General features: G+C 45.2%; 1 protein-coding gene across 2 annotated transcripts in view; it reads right to left on the reverse strand.

Moving 5' to 3' along the window:
- Positions 1-23,722, reverse strand: part of LOC110503140 (cytohesin-3) — a 51,852-nt gene that overhangs the window by 12,337 nt on the left and 15,793 nt on the right. For both annotated transcript variants that reach the window (XM_036960699.2, XM_036960701.2), the window contains exons 6-9: positions 13,028-13,108; positions 12,746-12,858; positions 2,498-2,646; positions 2,304-2,415 (exon numbers count right to left, since the gene is read on the reverse strand). In XM_036960699.2, the coding sequence (XP_036816594.1) occupies positions 2,304-2,415; positions 2,498-2,646; positions 12,746-12,858; positions 13,028-13,108 (455 nt within the window). The remainder of the gene's footprint in view (positions 1-2,303; positions 2,416-2,497; positions 2,647-12,745; positions 12,859-13,027; positions 13,109-23,722) is intronic.

Below are 23,722 nucleotides of genomic sequence, written 5' to 3' on the forward strand. Positions count from 1 at the left end.
TGTAACTACCTGACAGGCTGCAGTAATGACCCATTTAACTACCTGACAGGCTGCAGTAATGACCCATTTAACTACCTGACAGGCTGCAGTAATGACCCATTTAACTACCTGACAGGCTGCAGTAATGACCCATTTAACTACCTGACAGGCTGCAGTAATGACCCATTTAACTACCTGACAGGCTGCAGTAATGACCCATGTAACTACCTGACAGGCTGCAGTAATGACCCATTTAACTACCTGACAGGCTGCAGTAATGATCCATTTAACTACCTGACAGGCTGCAGTAATGACCCATTTAACTACATCATAAAAACCAAAGGTGGCTAACAGGCAGCTCCTTCTAAAAGGATGCTAAAATGAGCATACAGATGTAATGCATGCAACTCTGAGTGGAAAACAAACTCAAATTATCTGGCAAGCGCAGCCGGTGGGATGGAAAGAGGGGGATCCCAATGGATAGATAGAGGTTTCATCCCAAATGGCACTCTGTTCTCTACAATATAGTGCACTATTTTCACCAGTAGTGCACTATATAGGAGGCCATTTGAGACGCACCCAGATAGGAGGAAGTAGGAAGCAGCAGGATGCGTTTCAGGCCTGGAGGGCAGCAGCAGTATGTGTTTGAGACCTGGAGGGCAGCAGCAGCAGCAGTATGTGTTTGAGGCCTGGAGGGCAGCAGCAGCAGCATATGTGTTTCAGGCCTGGAGGGCAGCAGCAGCATATGTGTTTCAGTCCTGGAAGGCAGCAGCAGCAGTATTTGTTTGAGACCTGGAGGGCAGCAGTAGTATGTGTTTGAGGCCTGGAGGGCAGCAGTAGCAGTATGTGTTTGAGGCCTGGAGGGCAGCAGTAGTATGTGTTTGAGGCCTGGAGGGCAGCAGTAGCAGTATGTGTTTGAGGCCTGGAGGGCAGCAGTAGCAGTACGTGTTTGAGGCCTGGAGGGCAGCAGCAGCAGCATATGTGTTTCAGGCCTGGAGGGCAGCAGCAGCAGCATATGTGTTTCAGGCCTGGAGGGCAGCAGCAGCAGCATATGTGTTTCAGGCCTGGAGGGCAGCAGCAGCAGCATATGTGTTTCAGGCCTGGAGGGCAGCAGCAGCAGCATATGTGTTTCAGTCCTGGAAGGCAGCAGCAGTAGTATGTGTTTGAGGCCTGGAGGGCAGCAGCAGCATATGTGTTTCAGTCCTGGAAGGCAGCAGCAGCAGTATTTGTTTGAGACCTGGAGGGCAGCAGTAGTATGTGTTTGAGGCCTGGAGGGCAGCAGTAGCAGTATGTGTTTGAGGCCTGGAGGGCAGCAGTAGCAGTATGTGTTTGAGGCCTGGAGGGCAGCAGCAGCAGCATATGTGTTTCAGGCCTGGAGGGCAGCAGCAGCAGCATATGTGTTTCAGGCCTGGGGGGCAGCAGCAGCAGTAGCAGTATGTGTTTGAGGCCTGTAGGGCAGCAGCAGCAGCAGGATATGTTTCAGGCCTGGAGGGCAGCAGCAGCATAAGTGTTTCAGGCCTGGAGGGCAGCAGCAGCAGCATATGTGTTTCAGGCCTGGAGGGCAGCAGCAGGAGGAACTCAGAACACCACAAGATCAGCACATACTGTAGCATACAGAACTTTCTCCAAGTGCAAACCCATGACCAAAATTAAATAAATGCACCCCTTCCTTGGGCCTTATTTAATCAGATGCTATAATAACTAGGGCCCTGAGTTTTTCCTGGTCAGGTCACATGGGCTGGAAAAACAAACAAACAGACTAACAAGCTAGCAGCTAATACATCTGTTGACTAAGAAGATTAACCGCTTGGTCTACATGTTAGCATGGGTTCTCAGGATGAGAAGGTTGGGAGAAGATGTTGTCCCTAACCACAGATCTAGGATCAGTTTACGTCCACCCTCAATCCTAACCATAACCAATATATTTGACCTTGGATCAGTAGTTAGGGGCAACTTCTACTGGGATCGAGGAGGGGTACCTACCTCCTAGTGCAGAGTAAGAAGAAACAGCCAGTCACAGAACAGAAAGGTGACAAGTTAAAGGGTGTGAGTGAAAACAAGAGGGCACATTTAACAGTAAGGGCATAAACCAAGGACTGAGAGAGAAACAGCTGAATCACACAGACCATGTTTGGAGTGAGAGGGAAAAGACAGGTTGAGACAGTAGTGCAGAAATAATACGAGTTGTTTTTCACATTGCTAACATTAGATCATATCCTGAGATCATAGCCATCTGCACAAAAATGTAGTGAAAAAGGATAGGATATAGAATACTTGGAGTTATGTTGGTGAACCAAGATGTGGATTCTTTGGTCGTCACTCGCCTAATTTCAGTAGCCATCCCTCTCTGTCAGGGTTGAAGAATGTATGTGTCAGATCGTTGCCATCGTCCTCTGGGATTTTGAAGGGCTCATTTTTTATGCTGTCAAATAAATTCTGTCAAATAGAATACAAAAATGTTGAGTAATGGAAAAAACATTTGCTCTATACACGCACGCAAACACACGCACACTCTCACCCTGAGTAGTTCCTCTGGCAGGTCTCCTCCCTCATTGATACCTCTGTTCATGGAGATGAATCTCTCTACAGGGGGCTTGTCTCTGACATTGGGGTTGTGCAGGCTGGTGTTCAACATAATGATGGCAAATGACAGCACATAACAGGTGTCTACAAGAGGGAGAGAAGTAATGAATATTTAGTACTGATACACACCTCAGTGAAAGGCAGAGAGATGTCTGAGGTTAACCAAGGACGCCATACACCAGTCAATTCATGAGTTTTGGGAAGAATTTTGTGGTTAATATCAATTATATATGAACATTGATCTAATCACAATAAACAACTTTTCTTCTCCTCTGCCCCCCTGCATGCATGACACTACTACAAGTAGTCTACTGTTACTACTAGTAGAGACTCAATACAGTAGATCAACCTGGTGGCCCAGCAGGGAGTAGTCTACTGTTACTACTAGTAGAGACTCAATACAGTAGATCAACCTGGTGACCCAGCAGGGAGTAGTCTACTGTTATTACTAGTAGAGACTCAATACAGTAGATCAACCTGGTGACCCAGCAGGGAGTAGTCTACTGTTATTACTAGTAGAGACTCAATACAGTAGATCAACCTGGTGACCCAGCAGGGAGTAGTCTACTGTTACTACTAGTAGAGACTCAATACAGTAGATCAACCTGGTGACCCAGCAGGGAGTAGTCTACTGTTATTACTAGTAGAGACTCAATACAGTAGATCAACCTGGTGACCCAGCAGGGAGTAGTCTACTGTTATTACTAGTAGAGACTCAATACAGTAGATCAACCTGGTGGCCCAGCAGGGAGTAGTCTACTGTTATTACTAGTAGAGACTCAATACAGGAGATCAACCTGGTGACCCAGCAGGGAGTAGTCTACTGTTATTACTAGTAGAGACTCAATACAGTAGGTCAACCTGGTGGCCCAGCAGGGAGTAGTCTACTGTTATTACTAGTAGAGACTCAATACAGTAGGTCAACCTGGTGGCCCAGCAGGGAATAGTCTACTGTTACTACTAGTAGAGACTCGATATCTTTAAGTAATATATCCCCAGAGTGTCAATTGACACACCGTAAAAAAAAAAAAAAAAGAAATCCCCATGAAAATCTGTCAATTTTAGCTCAAGATTTTTTCTCTAAGACCCCCACAAGTGTCACGGCGCCTCGTCTGAAGGTAGCTGGTACTGGTTTAAAAAAAGTATGAAGGTAGTTTTTACCCCATAAAAGGGTTAAATATGTATAAAAATAAAGATATATTTCATGAGCTTTCTTGTCTCCTAGATTTAGGACGAACACTTGAAAAACGTTTTTCTTTTTTGACTGTGTTTTGCTACTTGAATGTGTTATTCAATGTGTTTCTATGGGCTATAGTAGTAAAGGCCAAAATCAGTGTACTATGAGTTCTGGTACTGTTGTTCTGCTCTGTACATGACAGACTGCCTGTTCAACTCAGAGCAGAGATGTGTCCATTGTGAACAGAGCACAGATAAACGGCACAGTCCAGCCCCTCTGAATGAGCCCATGACTAGCATAGAAAATTAACTATTTACTACCTATTGTGGAAATAACATCCTTTCTCTGGCTCTTTATCGTAAATAATTCCAGATTGGTTGGGGAAAAGAAGTTGTGTCGAAATCCTGCACGGCGCCTTCACCGTACGCTGCCACTAAGAGCGCACCAGCTGTCAGGAAGCAGGATGTAGATATGACTCTTCTGTCCCTCTTTGTGAGAGAGGTCGGGCAGCAGTTCATGTGTGTGCCATTCATTACAGAAGCCTTGGTCATTTTCTATGTGCTTAGATTATAAAAGTTATAAATTAGCCTGTTTTTTCGTTCTACTCCCAATGTGTTTGGAACAGGTTGGGGCCGTTCAAACTTAGGCTCTTATGATTTACTAGAAACATTGTGGAGGACCGAGCACACCCCATTCTTATTGACGGGGCTGTAGTGGAGCAAGTTGAGAGCTTCAAGTTCCTTGGTGTCCACATCAACAACAAACTAGAATGGTCCAAACACACCAAGACAGTCGTGAAGAGGGCACGACAAAGCCTCTTCCCCCTCAGGAAACTATAACGATTTGGCATGGGTCCTGAGATCATCAAAAGTTTCTACAGCTGCAACATCGAGAGCATCTTGACTGGTTGCATCACTGCCTGGTACAGCAATTGCTCAGCCTCAGACCGCAAGGCACTACAGAGGGTAGTGCGTACGGCCCAGTACATCACTGGGGCTAAGCTGCCTGCCATCCAGGACCTCTACACCAGGCGGTGTCAGAGGAAGGCCCTAAAAATTGTCAAAGACCCCAGCCACCCCAGTCATAGACTGTTCTCTCTACTTCCGCATGGCAAGCGGTACCGGAGTGCCAAGTCTAGGACAAAAAGGCTTCTCAACAGCTTTTACCCCCAAGCCATAAGACTCCTGAACAGGTAATCAAATGGCTACCCGGACTATTTGTATTCTGATACTACCTCAGGCTGAGGAGCCCTACATTACCAAACCTGATACTACCTCAGGCTGAGGAGCCCTACATTACCAAACCTGATACTACCTCAGGCTGAGGAGCCCTACATTAACAAACCTGATACTACCCCAGGCTGAGGAGCCCTACATTAACAAACCTGATACTACCTCAGGCTGAGGAGCCCTACATTACCAAACCTGATACTACCTCAGGCTGAGGAGCCCTACATTACCAAACCTGATACTACCTCAGGCTGAGGAGCCCTACATTAACAAACCTGATACTACCTCAGGCTGAGGAGCCCTACATTAACAAACCTGATACTACCTCAGGCTGAGGAGCCCTACATTAACAAACCTGATACTACCTCAGGCTGAGGAGCCCTACATTAACAAACCTGACACTACCTCAGGCTGAGGAGCCCTACATTAACAAACCTGACACTACCTCAGGCTGAGGAGCCCTACATTAACAAACCTGACACTACCTCAGGCTGAGGAGCCCTACATTACCAAACCTGATACTACCTCAGGCTGAGGAGCCCTACATTAACAAACCTGATACTACCTCAGGCTGAGGAGCCCTACATTACCAAACCTGATACTACCTCAGGCTGAGGAGCCCTACATTAACAAACCTGATACTACCTCAGGCTGAGGAGCCCTACATTAACAAACCTGATACTACCTCAGGCTGAGGAGCCCTACATTAACAAACCTGATACTACCCCAGGCTGAGGAGCCCTACATTAACAAACCTGATACTACCTCAGGCTGAGGAGCCCTACATTAACAACATTTAATGAGTCCAAGCCCAAATGATTGTGCCGTTATCCAATACATATATGATATAGGCTACTGCACATTACGCACGACAGAAAAACAAAAACCCATTAGATATAGCTAACTATATGCTCTGTTGCGTAAATAAATTAAACTACCTCCAGTTGGCTAATCTTTGAGTGTGACCTGTATTATATGGACTGGAATTACACACATCAATTCCAATCATGATAAAGCAGAAGAGAACGTGATTTTGGTGCAGCACATGCGGCCTACAAAGTTACAAGTATAGGCTAGCGGATTTGATTTCAATTTTGAAATATAATAGTGCCCATTTGTATAAATAGTAGACTGATGCATATAAACTCAGCAAAAAAAAAGAAACTCCCCTTTTTTAGGAACCTGTCTTCCAAAGATAATCTAAATAACTTCACAGATCTTCATTGTAAAGGGTTTAAACGCTGTTTCCCATGCTTGTTCAATGAACCATAAACAATTAATGAAAATGCACCTGTGGAACGGTCTTTAAGACACTAACAGCTTACAGATGGTAGGCAATTAAAGTCACAGTAAGGGCAATAAAGAGGCCTTTCTACAGACTCTGGAAAACACCAAAAGATAGCTGCCCATGGTCCCTGCTCATCTGCGTGAACATGCCTTAGGCATGCTGCAAGGAAGCATGAAGACTGCAGCTGTGGCTAGGGAAATAAATTGCAATGTCCGTACTGTGAGACGCCCAAGACAGCGTTACAGGGTGACAGGACGGACAGCTGATCATCCTCGCAGTGGCAGACCACGTGTAACAACACCTGCACAGGATCGATACAGCCGAACATCACACCTGCGGGACAGGTACAGGATGGCAACAACAACTGCCCGAGTTACACCAGGAATGCACAATCCCTCCATCAGTGCTCAGACTGTCTGGAAATAGGCTGAGAGAGGCTGGACTTAGGGCTTGTAGGCTTGTTGTGAGGCAGGTCCTCACCAGACATCACCGGCAACAAACCCACCATCGCTGGACCGTGGACAAGACTCTTCTCTGTGCTCTTCACTGACAAGTCGTGGTTTTGTCTCACCAGGAGTCGGATTCGCGTTTATCGTCGAAGGAATGAGCATTACACTAAGGACTGTACTCTGGAGCGGGATCAATTTGGAGGTGGAGGGTCCGTCATGGTCTGGGGCGGTGTGTCACAGCATCATCGGACTGAGCTTGTTGTCATTGCAGGCAATCTCAACGATGTGCGCTACAGGGAAGACAACCTCCTCCCTCATGTGGTACCCTTCCTGCAGGCTCACCCTGACATGACACTCCAGCATGACAATGCTACCAGCCATACTGCTCGTTCTGTGCGTGATTTCCTGCAAGACAGGAATGTCAGTGTTCTGCCATGATCAGCGAGGGCTAGGGCCATTCCCCCAGAAATGTCCGGGAACTTGCAGGTGCCTTGGTGGAAGAGTGGGGTAACAACGCCACTATTCCACCACACAGGTGCATGTTCATTAATTGTTTATGGTTCATTGAACATGCATGGGAAACAGTGTTCAAACCCTTTACAATGAAGATCTGTGAAGTTACTTGGATTTTTACAAATTATCTTTCAAAGACAGGGTCCTGAAAAAGGGACGTTTCTTTTTTGCTGAGTTTGTGAACCAGACTTGTGGAGGTCTACCATTTTCAGTCTTGGCTGATTTCTTTAGATTTTCCCATGATGTCAAGCAAAGAGGTGCTGCGTTTGAAGGTAGGCCTTGAAATACACCCACAGGTACACCTCCAATTGACTCAAATAAGGTCAATTAGCTCATCAGAAACTTCTAAAGCCATGACATTTTCTGGAATTTTCCAAGCTGTTTAAAGGCACAGTCAACTTAGTGTATCTAAACTTCTGACCCACTGGAATTGTGATACAGTGAATTATAAGTGAAATAATCTGTCTGTAAACAATTGTTGGAAAAAATGCCTTGTCATGCACAAAGTAGATGTCCTAACCAACTTGCCAAGACTATAGTTTGTTAAAACATTTGTGGGGTGGTTGAAAAACAAGTTAATGACTCCAACCTAAGTGCATGTAATCTTCCGACTTCAACTTTGTGTGTGTGTATATATCTGACACACACACACACACACACACTTCATAATATTTCCCCAAATGTTATTAGCCTACCTCTCTATAGTTGCTTCATTCCATCCAACAGTTAAATTAAATGTTTCGTTGTCCTTAACTTCCTCATTCTAAATGTCATCCTTGAATAAAATAGAAATAGAATGAGATGCTTAAACTTCTCTTCAAAGATTGAATGGTTATGGGTCTGAATAAATAAATGCTATAAACCTACCACCATCGCGAGTTAGTTCCTCTTTCAAACTACAGTGCCTTGCGAAAGTATTCGGCCCCCTTGAACTTTGCGACCTTTTGCCACATTTCAGGCTTCAAACATAAAGATATAAAACTGTATTTTTTTGTGAAGAATCAACAACAAGTGGGACACAATCATGAAGTGGAACGACATTTATTGGATATTTCAAACTTTTTTAACAAATCAAAAACTGAAAAAGTGGGCGTGCAAAATTATTCAGCCCCTTTACTTTCAGTGCAGCAAACTCTCTCCAGAAGTTCAGTGAGGATCTCTGAATGATCCAATGTTGACCTAAATAACTAATGATGATAAATACAATCCACCTGTGTGTAATCAAGTCTCCGTATAAATGCACCTGCACTGTGATAGTCTCAGAGGTCCGTTAAAAGCGCAGAGAGCATCATGAAGAACAAGGAACACACCAGGCAGGTCCGAGATACTGTTGTGAAGAAGTTTAAAGCCGGATTTGGATACAAAAAGATTTCCCAAGCTTTAAACATCCCAAGGAGCACTGTGCAAGCGATAATATTGAAATGGAAGGAGTATCAGACCACTGCAAATCTACCAAGACCTGGCCGTCCCTCTAAACTTTCAGCTCATACAAAGAGAAGACTGATCAGAGATGCAGCCAAGAGGCCCATGATCACTCTGGATGAACTGCAGAGATCTACAGCTGAGGTGGGAGACTCTGTCCATAGGACAACAATCAGTTGTATATTGCACAAATCTGGCCTTTATGGAAGAGTGGCAAGAAGAAAGCCATTTCTTAAAGATATCCATAAAAGTGTCTTAAAGTTTGCCACAAGCCACCTGGGAGACACACCAAACATGTGGAAGAATGTGCTCTGGTCAGATGAAACCAAAATTGAACTTTTTGGCAACAATGCAAAACGTTATGTTTGGCGTAAAAGCAACACAGCTGAACACACCATCCCCACTGTCAAACATGGTGGTGGCAGCATCATGGTTTGGGCCTGCTTTTCTTCAGCAGGGACAGGGAAGATGGTTAAAATTGATGGGAAGATGGATGGAGCCAAATACAGGACCATTCTGGAAGAAAACCTGATGGAGTCTGCAAAAGACCTGAGACTGGGACGGAGATTTGTCTTCCAACAAGACAATGATCCAAAACATAAAGCAAAATCTACAATGGAATGGTTCAAAAATAAACATATCCAGGTGTTAGAATGGCCAAGTCAAAGTCCAGACCTGAATCCAATCGAGAATCTGTGGAAAGAACTGAAAACTGCTGTTCACAAATGCTCTCCATCCAACCTCACTGAGCTCGAGTTGTTTTGCAAGGAGGAATGGGAAAAAATGTCAGTCTCTCGATGTGCAAAACTGATAGAGACATACCCCAAGCGACTTACAGCTGTAATCGCAGCAAAAGGCGGCGCTACAAAGTATTAACTTAAGGGGGCTGAATAATTTTGCACGCCCAATTTTTCAGTTTTTGATTTGTTAAAAAAGTTTGAAATATCCAATAAATGTCGTTCCACTTCATGACTGTGTCCCACTTGTTGTTGATTCTTCACAAAAAAATACAGTTTTATATCTTTATGTTTGAAGCCTGAAATGTGGCAAATGGTCGCAAAGTTCAAGGGGTCCGAATACTTTCGCTAGGCACTGTACCTGTGAGTTCTCCCTGACGAAGACCATGCAGCCGAAACGCGTCAGTTATTCATCTTTGTTTACATTGAACATGCCATACAAATAAAGAGTTTTTAATTGATTATATGAAGAGTGCCTTGGTCCTCCTTTTTGATGATCCGTGAGTTATTGGCTGCTGCACTTAACAATCAGAAAAAAAGGAACTTGCGTCCCTCTATTTTTGCCCTTCCTTCAAGGCAAAACTGCTCCAGCGCCTTCAAATTGGATGGGGTCCGCTGGTGTACAGCAATCTTTAAGTCATAGCACAGATTCTCAATTGGATTGAGGTCTGGGCTTTGACTAGGCCATTCCAAGACATTTCAATGTTATCCCTTAAACCACTTGAGTGTTGCATTAGCAGTATGCTTAGAGTCATTGTCCTGAAGGAAGGTGAACCTCTGTCCCAGTCTCAAATCTCTGGAAGACTGAAACAGGTTTCCCTCAAGAATTTCCCTGTATTTAGCACCATCCATCATTCTGACCAGTTTCCCCCAGTCCCTGCCGATGAAAAACATCCTCACAGCATAATGCTGCCGCCAACATGCTTCACTGTGGGGATGGGTGTTCTCTGTGTGATGAGAGGTGTTGGGTTTACGCCAGACATAGCATTTTCCTTGATGGCCAAAAAGCTCAATTATAGTCTTATCTGACCAGAGTACCTAATTCCATATGTTTGGGGAGTCTCCCACATGCCTTTTGCCGAACACCAAATGTGTTTGCTTATTTTTTTCTTTAAGCAATGGCTTGTTTTTGTGGCCAATCTTCTGTAAAGTCCAGCTCTGTGGAGTGTACAGCTTAAAGTGGTCCTATGGACAGATACTCCAATCTCCGCTGGGGAGCTTTGCAGCTCCTTCAGTCATCTTTGGTCTCTTTGTTGCCTCTGATTAATGCCCTCCTTGCCTGGTCCGTGAGTTTTGGTGGGCGGTCCTCTCTTGGCAGGTTTGTTGTGGTGCCATATTATTTCCATATTTTTAAAAATAATGTATTTAATGGTGCTCTGTGGGATGTTCAAAGTTTCTGATGTTTTCTTTTTATAGTCCAACCCTGATCTGTACTTCTCTACAACTTTGTCCCTGACCTGTTTGGAGAGCTCCTTGGTCTTCATGGTGGTGCCCCTTGCTTAGTGGTGTTGCAGACTCTGGGGTCTTTCAGAACAGATCTGTATATATACACTGAGATCATGTGACACTTAAATAAAGTCCACCTGTGTGCAATCTAACTAACTGACATCTGAAGGTAATTGGTTGCACCAGATCTTATTTAGGGGCTTCATAGCAAAAGGGGGTGAATACATATGCACGTACCACTTTTCAGTTTTTTTTTTAAATTATTTTTTTAAATAAGTTATTTTTCATTTCACTTCAACAATTTGGACTATTTTGTGTGTGTCCATTACATGAAATCCAAATAAACATCCACTTAAATTACAGGTTGTAATGCAACAAAATAGGACAAATGCCAAGGGGGATGAATACTTTTGCAAGGCACCGTAATAAGGCTAATACTGCATTGAATGTATTACCTGAAAGAGGTAGGCTAGGAAATCTAGAGTTGAGAGAGAGAGAGACTGCTCACACATGCACCACTTTAAAGCAACGATATTCAAGCGATAGGTTGTTGTTGTTTTTTAGAGAGAGAGAGAGAGAGAGAGACTGCTCACACATGCACCACTTTAAAGCAACGATATTCAAGCGATAGGTTGTTGTTGTTTTTTAACTCTGCAGAGGCAATAAAAAAAGCCAGATGGAGATGGGTAAATTAGACACGCATTGGGGCTTTATATTACTGTAGCATAGGCTATGCTGTAACAAATGTAGGCCTTCATGTCACAAGAAAAAAAAGTAACCATGATGAGATGATAGCTCTACATGCATGGTGAACTGTGCTCCATACTGAGATGGGTCTGGCCCCACCCTTAGTGTTGATTCATCATGCAGAGGCTGTAGAGGAGTCAGATTTAGACATTGCATAGGCTATAATTGAAAACGGTTCTAATTCAAGCCATACTGTTCATATAAATCATTTATTATAATTTACAGGTTTCTCGCAGTTATCCCAGGGAAAGGTAGTGGTTTTGGGCAGTAAATCTCAGTAACCAGATTCCTGCTACTCAACACACACACCCACTCCCCCTCCACACACACACACCCCCCCTCCACACACCCCCCCCCCTCCACACACACACACACACACCCCCCCTCCACACACCCCCCCCCCCCTCCACACACCCTCCACACACACACCCCCCCTCCACACACACACACACACACACCCTCCACACACACACACACCCTCCACACACACACCCTCCACACACACACACACCCTCCACACACACACCCACCCTCCACACACACACCCACCCTCCACACACACACCCACCCTCCACACACACACACCCTCCACACACACACACACCCTCTGGGAATGAATACAGATATTGCAAATCTAATAATGTTGATGACTGGGTTCTTTAAAATCTGTTGCCTCTAATTGCTGTAATCATTATTATTGGTTGGGTTACCCGTGCTGTGACTAGTGGTTATATGGTGTGTCTTATCCTTCCTCTCCACTGGCCAACAGACTACACTCTAGGCAGTCTCTTCTGCTGCTGTGTGTTTGGTAACAGTACTCTCTCCTACTCCTTTCATATCAGCAGTGTAAATACCTGCCTGGCGCCACAACAAAAGTCTTTCCCCCTCTCTAACAGCGCTACAGTAGTCTCATCCAATGTATTTCATACATCTTTTTGCTTACATGGCCGCCTGGACGGATGTTCTGGTGGCTAAATACTTGCTGTTCAGTCCCCATGTGAACTTTTGACCCAGGACAGATGACCCACAGCAGTCAAAACACTGCTACATTAAAACACATATGAACTATCTGTAAGTCCCAAATGGCACCCTATTCCCTATATAGTATACGACTATGGGCCCTGGTCAAAAGTACCATTTGGGAGGTAGACAGTGTTGAATGCTGAGGATCAGACCTGTTGACTGGAACACCCCAGGGTTACAGCCGCAGTACCGCGAGGCAAACGCCTCCATCATCCGGTCAATTTTCTGAGCCTCACCAGGTAGACGAAAACTCCACAGGAACTGCCTGCAACAGACAGAGCAGAAACATTGACACTTCGCACCTCATTGAACACAATTTTCAATATCAGTATTGTGTGTGTACCATTTAGAAGTATAAACGTCTCCATCAGTTCCTTATAAAGCCAGTTTTGTGCAGTTTGTTCCCTGTTAGATGAGAGAAACACATATCTCACCTTAAGGCCTGGACGAGGTTGAGGTCAGCAAACTCATGAAGCTCTACGAACGCCTGTAGTACGTCGAGGTTAAACTCATCTCTGGGGACACAAGGACATGTAATCCCATCAGGAAATGCTTTTTCCTCAAGGCATTTTTCCAGAGCAAGGAATGGGAATATTATCAAGGGAATATAAAAAGTGTCCTGGAGAAGAGATGGAATAGTTGCACACACAGGTTGAGCCCAGAAGGGGAAAACAATATTTCCACTGTGAATGTTCTTTTGTCCAAGCAGATGCTTTTTCCTTTGAATTCCAGACATATGTCTGCCTTCATTGACATACAAAGCAGCGCTGCAAGAGTCTGGAAGCAATCTAATAGCTGGCCTACTGAAATGGATCCCAGTACCTCGAGGAGCTGGCCTACTGAAATGGATCCCAAAACCTCGAGGAGCTGGCCTACTGAAATGGATCCCAAAACCTCGAGGAGCTGGCCTACTGAAATGGATCCCAATACCTCGAGGAGCTGGCCTACTGAAATGGATCCCAATACCTCGAGGAGCTGGCCTACTGAAATGGATCCCAATACCTCGAGGAGCTGGCCTACTGAAATGGATCCCAATACCTCGAGGAGCTGGCCTACTGAAATGGATCCCAATACCTCGAGGAGCTGGCCTACTGAAATGGATCCCAATACCTCGAGGAGCTGGCCTACGGAAATGGATCCCAATACCTCGAGCAGCTGGCCTACTGAAATGGATCCCAATACCTCGAGGGGGTGGCCTACTGAAATGGATCCCAATACCTCGAGGTGCTGGCCTACATCAATGCGAGCTGTGGCAAGAAGGTTTGCTGTGTCTGTCAGCGTAGTGTCCAGAGCATGGAGGCGCTACCAGGAGACAGGCCAGTACATCAGGAGACGTGGAGGAGGCCGTAGGAGGGCAACAACCCAGCAGCAGGACCGCTACCTCCGCCTTTGTGCAAGGAGGAGCAGGAGGAGCACTGCCAGAGCCCTGCAAATTGACCTCCAGCAGGCCACAAATGTGCATGTGTCTGCTCAAGTGGTCAGAAACAGACTCTATGAGGATGGTATGAGGGCCCGACGTCCACAGGTGGGGGTTGTGCTTACAGCCCAACACCGTGCAGGACGTTTGGCATTTGTCAGAGAACACCAAGATTGGCAAATTCGCCACTGGCGCCCTGTGCTCTTCACAGATGAAAGCAGGTTCACACTGAGCACGTGACAGACGTGACAGAGTCTGGAGACGCCGTGGAGAACGTTCTGCTGCCTGCAATATCCTCCAGCATGACCGGTTTGGCGGTGGGTCAGTCATGGTGTGGGGTGGCATTTCTTTGGGGGGCCGCACAGCCCTCCATGTGCTCGCCAGAGGTAGCCTGACTGCCATTAGGTACAGAGATGAGATCCTCAGACCCCTTGTGAGACCATATGCTGGTGCGGTTGGCCCTGGGTTCCTCCTAATGAAAGACAATGCTAGACCTCATGTGACTGGAGTGTGTCAGCAGTTCCTGCAAGAGGAAGGCATTGATGCTATGGACTGGCCCGCCCGTTCCCCAGACCTGAATCCAATTGAGCACATCTGGGACATCATGTCTCGCTCCATCCACCAACGCCACGTTGCACCACAGACTGTCCAGGAGTTGGCGGATGCTTTAGTCCAGGTCTGGGAGGAGATCCCTCAGGAGACCATCCACCACCTCATCAGGAGCATGCCCAGGCGTTGTAGGGAGGTCATACAGGCACGTGGAGGCCACACACACTACCGAGCCTCATTTTGACGTGTTTTAAAGACATTACATAAAAGTTGGATCAGCCTGTAGTGTGGTTTCCACTTTAATTTTGAGTGTGACTCCAAAACCAGACCCCCATGGGTTGATAAATTTGATTTCCATTGATCATTTTTGTGTGATTTTGTTGTCAGCACATTCAACTATGTAAAGAAAAAAGTATTTTATAAGAATATTTCATTCATTCAGATCTAGGATGTGTTATTTTAGTGTTCCCTTTATTTTTTTTGAGCAGTGTATATATAAATAAATAAAATCACTCAAACTTCAGAAGGCATCCAAACAAAGTTAATTAAATAGAGAAATATCTAAGAAAGAATCTCTTCTAAAGAACCAATCATACTAATAAAAACAGTTGTATTATTGATGTACTACAGCATTTTGTCAATATCTCACTTAAAACATTCATCTGAGAAAATCTAAACTTGTATTGTATCAACAGGAGTTAAGAAAAGCATGGAAATCAGGACAAGATTACTAAAACATTGACCCCATCTGATTGTGTCATTCAAGACAGACTCGCCCACTCCCTTAAGGAAAAAATCATTTGAAATTCACGTGTTTCACATGACAACATGCAAAAGCAACATGTGATAATGTGAAACTACACGTGAAAACGTTAACTCGCAAAATACATTTGACAGCCTGGGGATGCAAAATTAACGTTTTTCACATGTAAAACAGAGTCCGATGTTCACGTGTGAAAATCCAATTTCACATGTGAATCTTCAATGTGAGGTGAAAACATGTTATTGTCCTCACATGTGAAACTAAATTTAATATATATGATTATATTTAATTAGCATATGTTTTTTTGTAATGGAAGAAATTAAATGGTATGGGGGTTAAGGGAAGTGGAATGCTGTGTAAAAAAAAATAAAAAACTTTAATTAATGACATTTTAAATTTCAATATTACCCAACCTGGGATTTGGGGTACGCTAATATTTCTGTTGCACCACAAAGTCTGTAGCATTCTCAGATGTCCAATACACATTCGTGACCTATAGTACATCTCTACACTGAGCAGCAGAGTGCAATCTGACTGCTATTTTAGTTATCAGTTAATCTGATTATTCTCTCAACATTGATATAATTGACTTATTTCATAACTTTGAGGGTTTTCTGTATAGTTGTCTAATGTTGGTGGGGCATATTATTCTGGATTAATGATACTCCTGTATCACTATGACAAATATAGTTTTTCTTCAGAGTATTTTCAACAACGCTGAGATTTACTTTGAAGTCCAAAGTGTAGGAATACAGTTGAAAATCAGTTAACACAGACATTGTGGCGTAGCAGGAAGATCGGAAGGCCATGAACCAAGAGGTTGTGGGTTCAAATCCCAGGTGACGACATGTTGAATAATAGTTACTGTATAAATAAACATACAGTGTAATCATATGGTAAAGTGTGTCAAATACAGTGCATTCGTAAATTATTCAGACCCCTTGACTTTTTCCACATTACAGCCTTATTCTAAAATGGATTAGAATTGTTTTCCCACCCTCAATCTACACACAATACTGCGACTATTGTGGGGGAATAATCAGAATTAGGTGGTAACATAGGTAAGATGTTTTATATTCATCATATGTTTGTAAATTACTTATCATGATGTTATTTCTGTATAATACTGTGGCAGGGTTGGCAGTTATCTGTTCTATGTCAAGACTAAGTTGCAAAAGCGAGGTCAATGTAAAAATGGTTTGTCGAGATCAGTGTGGAAGAACTTGACTGTCCTGCAAAAAGCTCTAACCTCAACCCCATCGAACACCTTTGGGATGAATTGGAACGTCGACTGCAAGCCAGGCCTAATCGCCTAACATCAGTGCCTGACCTCACTAATGCTCGTGGCTGAATGATCGCAAGTCCCCGCTGCAATGTTCCAACATCTAGTGGAAAGCCTTCCCAGAAGAGTGGTGGCTGTTATAGCAGCAAAGCGGGGAACCAACTCCATCACCCTCATCCTACTCCTCCTCTGTTCCTCGGGTGATGTGGAGGTAAACCCAGCCCCTGTATGTCCCCAGGCACCCTCATTTGTTGACTTCTGTGATCGAAAAAGCCTTGGTTTCATGCATGTCAACATCAGAAGCCTCCTCCCTAAGTTTGTTTTACTCACTGCTTTAGCACACTCTGCCAACCCTGATGTCCTTGCCGTGTCTGAATCCTGGCCTAGGAAGGCCACCAAAAATTCAGAGATTTCCATACCCAACTATAACACTTTCCGTCAAGATAGAACTGCCAAAGGGGGAGGAGTTTTTGTTTTTTTACGTGTTATTTCTTACATTGGTACCCCAGGTCATCTTAGGTTTCATTACATACAGTCGAGAAGAACTACTGAATATAAGAGCAGCGTCAACTCACCATCAGTACGACCAAGAATATGACTTTCGCGAAGCGGATCCTGTGTTCTGCCTTTCACCCAGGACAACGGAATGGATCCCAGCCGGCGACCCAAAAAAAGACTTTGGAAAAGGGGGAAACGAAGCGGTCTTCTGGTCAGACTCGTGCATGATGTGCCCGTCTCACGACTCCCTAGCATTCTTCTCGCCAATGTCCAGTCTCTTAACAACAAGGTTGATGAAATCCGAGCAAGGGTAGCATTCCAGAGGGACATCAGAGACTGTAACGTTCTTTGCTTCACGGAAACATGGCTCACTGGAGAGACGCTATCGGAGTCGGTGCAGCCAGCTGGTTTCTTCACGCATCGCGCCGACAGAAACAAACATCTTTCTGGTAAGAAGAGGGGCGGGGGCGTATGCTTCATGGTAAACGAGATGTGGTGTGGCCACAACAACATACAGGAACTCAAGTCCTTCTGTTCACCTGATTTAGAATTCCTCACAATCAAATGTCGACCGCATTATCTACCAAGGGAATTCTCTTCGATTATAATCACAGCCGTATATATTCCCCCCCAAGCAGACACATTGATGGCTCTGAACAAACTTTATTTGACTCTTTGCAAACTGGAATCCATATATCCATATCCATATATATTCATTGTAGCTGGGGATTTTAACAAGGCTAATCTGAAAACAAGACTCCCTAAATTGTATCAGCATATCAATTGCGCAACCAGGGCTGGAAAAACCTTGGATCATTGCTATTCTAACTTCCGCGATGCATTAAAGGCCCTGCCCCGCTCTCCTTTCGGAAAAGCTGTCCACGACTCCATTTTGTTGATCCCTGCCTACAGACAGAAACTAAAACAAGAAGCTCCCGCGCTGAGGTCTGTTCAACGCTGGTCCGACCAATCTGATTCCACACTCCAAGACTGCTTCCATCACGTGGACTGGGATATGTTTCGTATTGCGTCAGACAACAACATTGACGAATACGCTGATTCGGTGAGTGAGTTCATTAGAACGTGCGTTGAAGATGTCGTTCCCATAGCAACGATTAAAACATTCCCAAACCAGAAACCGTGGATTGATGGCAGCATTCGCGTGAAACTGAAAGCGCGAACCACTGCTTTTAAATCAGGGCAAGGTGACCGGAAACATGACCGAATACAAACAGTGTAAGTATTCCCTCCGCAAGGCAATCAAACAAGCTAAGCGTCAGTATAGAGACAAAGTAGAATCTCAATTCAATGGCTCAGACACAAGAGGTATGTGGCAGGGTCTACAGTCAATCACGGATTACAAAAAGAAAACCAGCCCCGTCACGGACAAGGATGTCTTGCTCCCATGGAAGACTAAATAACTTTTTTGCCCGCTTTGAAGACAATACAGTGCCACTGACACGGCCCGCAACCAAAACATGCGGACTCTCCTTCACTGCAGCCGACGTGAGGAAAACATTTAAACGTGTCAACCCTCGCAAGGCTGCAGGCCCAGACGGCATCCCCAGCCGCGCCCTCAGAGCATGCGCAGACCAGCTGGCTGGTGTGTTGACGGACATATTCAATCAATCCCTATCCCAGTCTGTTGTTCCCACATGCTTCAAGAGGGCCACCATTGTTCCTGTTCCCAAGAAAGCTAAGGTAACTGAGCTAAACGACTACCGCCCCGTAGCACTCACTTCCGTCATCATGAAGTGCTTTGAGAGACTAGTCAAGGACCATATCACCTCCACCCTACCTGACACCCTAGACCCACTCCAATTTGCTTACCGCCCAAATAGGTCCACAGACGATGCAATCTCAACCACACTGCACACTGCCCTAACCCATCTGGACAAGAGGAATACCTATGTGAGAATGCTGTTCATCGACTACAGCTCGGCATTTAACGCCATAGTGCCCTCCAAGCTCGTCATCAAGCTCGAGACCCTGGGTCTCGACACCGCCCTGTGCAACTGGGTACTGGACTTCCTGACGGGCCTCCCCCAGGTGGTGAGGGTAGGCAACAACATCTCCACCCCGCTGATCCTCAACACAGGGGGCCCAAAAGGGTGCGTTCTCAGCAAAAATGGAGAACTAAGAACAGATATAGCCCTTGGTTCACTCCAGACCTGACTGCCCTCGATCAGCACAAAAACATCCTGTGGCGGACAGCAATAGTATTGAATAATCCCCACGATATGCTACTGTTCAGGGAAGTCAGGAACCAATACACGCAGTCAGTCAGGAAAGCAAAGGCCAGCTTTTTCAAGCAGAAATTTGCATCCTGTAGATCTAACTCCAAAAAGTTCTGGGACACTGTAAAGTCCATGGAGAAAAAGAGCACCTCCTCCCAGCTGCCCACTGCACTGAGGCTAGGTAACACAGTCACCACCGATAAATCCGGCTGGACATGCCTTCCTCCTGGCTACTCAAACCTTGGCCAACAGCTCCGCTCCGCCCATACCTCCCCAGCTTCTCCTTTACCCAAATCCAGATAGCAGATGTTCTGAAAGAGCTGCAAAACCTGGACCCATACAAATCAGCTGGGCTTGACAATCTGGACCCTCTATTTCTGAAACTGTCCGCCGCCATTATCGCAACCCCTATTACCAGCCTGTTCAACCTCTCCTTCGTATCATCTGAGATCCCCTAGGAATGGAAAGCTGCCGTGGTCATCCCCCTCTTTAAAGGGGGAGACACCCTGTACCCAAACTGTTACAGACCTATATCCATCCTGCCCTGCCTATCTAAGGTCTTCGAAAGCCAAGTCAACAAACAGATCACTAACCATCTCGAATCCCACCGTACCTTCTCCGCTGTGCAATCCGGTTTCCGAGCCGGTCACGGGTGCACCTCAGCCACGCTCAAGGTACTAAACGATATCATAACCGCCATCGATAAAAGACAGTACTGTGCAGCCGTCTTCATTGACCTGGCCAAGGCTTTCGACTCTGTCAATCACCATATTCTTATCGACAGACTCAGTAGACCTCAGTTTTTCTAATGACTGCCTTGCCTGGTTCACAAACTACTTTGCAGACAGAGTTCAGTGTGTCAAATCGGAGGGCATGTTGTCCGGTCCTCTGGCAGTCTCTATGGGGGTACCACAGGGTTCAATTCTCAGGCCGACTCTTTTCTCTGTATATATCAATGATGTTGCTCTTGCAGCGGTCAATTCCCTGATCCACCTCTACGCAGACAACACTATTCTGTATACTTCTTGCCCTTCCTTAGCACAGTGTCTATCTAACCTCCAAACGAGCTTCAATGCCATACAACACTCCTTCCGTGGCCTCCAACTGCTCTTAAACGCTAGTAAAACCAAATGCATGCTTTTCAACCGTTCGCTGCCTGCACACGCATGCCCGACTAGCATCACCACCCTGGATGGTTCCGACCTAGAATATGTGGACATCTATAAGTACCTAGGTGTCTGGCTAGACTGCAAACTCTACTTCTAGACTCATATCAAACATCTCCAATCCAAAATCAAATCTAGAGTTGGCTTTCTATTTCGCAACAAAGCCTCCTTCACTCACGTCGCAAAACTTACCCTAGTAAAACTGACTATCCTACCGATCCTCGATTTATTTAGTGCCTACCTCATGCCTTTTGCACACAATGTACACTGCTCAAAAAAATAAAGGGAACACTAAAATAACACATCCTAGATCTGAATGAATGAAATATTCTTATTAAATACTTTTTTCTTTATATAGTTGAATGTGCTGACAACAAAATCACACAAAAAATATCAATGGAAAACAAATTATCAACCCATGGAGGTCTGGATTTGGAGTCACACTCAAAATTAAAGTGGAAAACCACACTACCGACTGATCCAACTTGGATGTAATGTCCTTAAAACAAGTCAAAATGAGGCTCAGTAGTGTGTGTGTGGCCTCCACGTGCCTGTATGACCTCCCTACAATGCTTGGGCATGCTCCTGATGAGGTGGCAGATGGTCTCCTGAGGGATCTCCTCTCAGACTTGGACTAAAGCATCCGCCAACTCCTGGACAGTCTGTGGTGCAACGCGGCGTTGGTGGATGGAGCGAGACATGATGTCCCAGATGTGCTCAATTGGATTCAGGTCTGGGGAACAAGCGGGCCAGTCCAGAGCATCAATGCCTTCCTCTTGCAGGAACTGCTGACACACTCCAGCCACATGAGGTCTAGCATTGTCTTTCATTAGGAGGAACCCAGGGCCAACCGCACCAGCATATGGTCTGACAAGGGGTCTGAGGATCTCATCTCTGTACCTAATGGCAGTCAGGCTACCCACACCATGACTGACCCACCGCCAAACCGGTCATGCTGGAGGATGTTGGTGGCAGCAGAACGTTCTCCACGGCGTCTCCAGACTGTCACATGTGCTCAGTGTGAACCTGCTTTCATCTGTGAAGAGCACAGGGCGCCAGTGGCGAATTTGCCAATCTTGGTGTTCTCTGGCAAATGCCAAACATCCTGCACGGTGTTGGGCTGTAAGCACAACCCCCACCTGTGGACGTTGGGCCCTCAAACCACCCTCATGGAGTCTTTTTCTGACCGTTTGAGCAGACACATGCACATTTGTGGCCTGCTGGAGGTCATTTTGCAGGGCTCTGGCAGTGCTCCTCCTGCTCCTCCTTGCGCAAAGGCGGAGGTAGCGGTCCTGCTGCTGGGTTGTTGCCCTCCTACGGCCTCCTCCACGTCTCCTGATGTACTGGCCTGTCTCCTGGTAGCGACTCCATGCTCTGGACACTAGGCTAACAGACACAGCAAACCTTCTTGTCACAGCTCGCATTGATGTGCCATCCTGGATGAGCTGCACTACCTGAGCCACTTGTGTGGGTTGTAGACTGGGGGTGTCTTGCTATTTGCCTATCATTTCCACCTGTTGTCTATTCCATTTGCACAACAGCATGTGAAATGTATTGTCAATCAGTGTTGCTTCCTAAGTGGATAGTTTGATTTCACAGAAGTGTGATTGACTTGGAGTTACATTGTGTTGTTTAAGTGTTCCCTTTATTTGTTGAGCAGTGTATATAGATTATTTTTCCCCCTACTATGTTATTGACTTGTTTATTGTTTACTCCATATGTAACTCTGTGTTGTTGTCTGTTCACACTGCTATGCTTTATCTTGGCCAGGTCGCAGTTGCAAATGAGAACTTGTTCTCAACTAGTTAAATAAAGGTGAAATAAAATTTTAAAAATGATTGCCCATGGTTTTGGAATGAGATGTTTGACAAGCAGGTGTCCATATACTTTTGGTTGTGTAGTGAGTCATCTGTAGCTGCCAGCAGTGTTGACTTTAAGTCATATAAACTGCTGTATCTCCAGTCCCAAGCCGGCCCCCGACTTCTTACCTGAGAGTGTGTTTCTGCGTGGAGTTAAATGGGGAAATTAAGATTTTTTTATGGCTAGTCAGGTGTTCAAAGTGCGGTGGCGAGACACCCACGACAAATCGTTGCTAAGGTGATTTGTATTCTGAGGGAACCAGGTGCCCACTTTCATCAATAAATCCAGACCATAATAACCCATGGAGATGGCCTCAGAATCAGGGAACGAATGGACTAATCAAGAGGTGGACATAAATCTGCAGCACGGGTTTATAAGTATGACAGGGAGGGAAAACAGTATCTCTACTAGGCAGATACAGTGCCTTGCAAAAGTATTCACCCCCTTGTGTTTTTCCTATTTTGTTGCCTTACCAGTTGTAATTCAAATAGATTTTTATTTGGATTTCATGTAATGGACATACACAAAATAGTTCAAATTGATGAAGTGAAAATAAATGACATTTTTTATTTATTTTTTGAAACAAAAAACTGAAAAGTGGTGCGTGCATTTGTATTCACCCCCTTTGCTATGAAGCCCCTAAATAAGATCTGGTGCAACCAATTACCTTCAGAAGTCACATAATTAGTTCAAAAAACAGTCCACCTGTGTGCAATCTAAGTGCCACGTGATCTGTCACATGATCTCAGTATATATACACACACACTCCTGTTCTGAAAGGCTCCAGAGTTTGTAACACCACTAAGCAAGGGGCACTATGAAGACCAAGGAGCTCTCCAAACAGGTCAAGGACAAAGTTGTGAAGTACAGATCAGGGTTGGGTTATAAAATAAATATCCGAAACTTTGGATATCCCACGGAGCACCATTAAATCCATTATTCAAAAATGTAAAGAATATGGCACCACAACAAACCTGCCAAGAGAGGGCCGCCCACCAAAACTCACAGACCAGGCAAGGAGGGCATTTATCAGAGAGGCAACAAAGAGACCAAAGATGACCCTGAAGGAGCTGCAAAGCGCCACAGCAGAGATTGGAGTATCTGTCCATAGCACCACTTTAAGGCATACACTCCACAGAGCTGGGCTTTACGAAAGAGTGGCCACAAAAAAAGCCATTGCTTAAAGAAACAAACACATTTAGTGTTCGTCAAAAGGCATGTGGGAGACTCCCCAAACATATGGAAGAAGGTACTCTGGTCAGATGAGACTAAAATTGAGCTTCTTGGCCATCAAGGAAAACACCTAACACCTCATCACCCTGAGAACACCATCCCCACAGTGAAGCATGGTGGTGAC

The sequence above is a fragment of the Oncorhynchus mykiss genome, chromosome 23 (assembly GCF_057628025.1).
Source record: "Oncorhynchus mykiss isolate SJ-2025 chromosome 23, ASM5762802v1, whole genome shotgun sequence".
Taxonomy (NCBI): domain Eukaryota; kingdom Metazoa; phylum Chordata; class Actinopteri; order Salmoniformes; family Salmonidae; genus Oncorhynchus; species Oncorhynchus mykiss.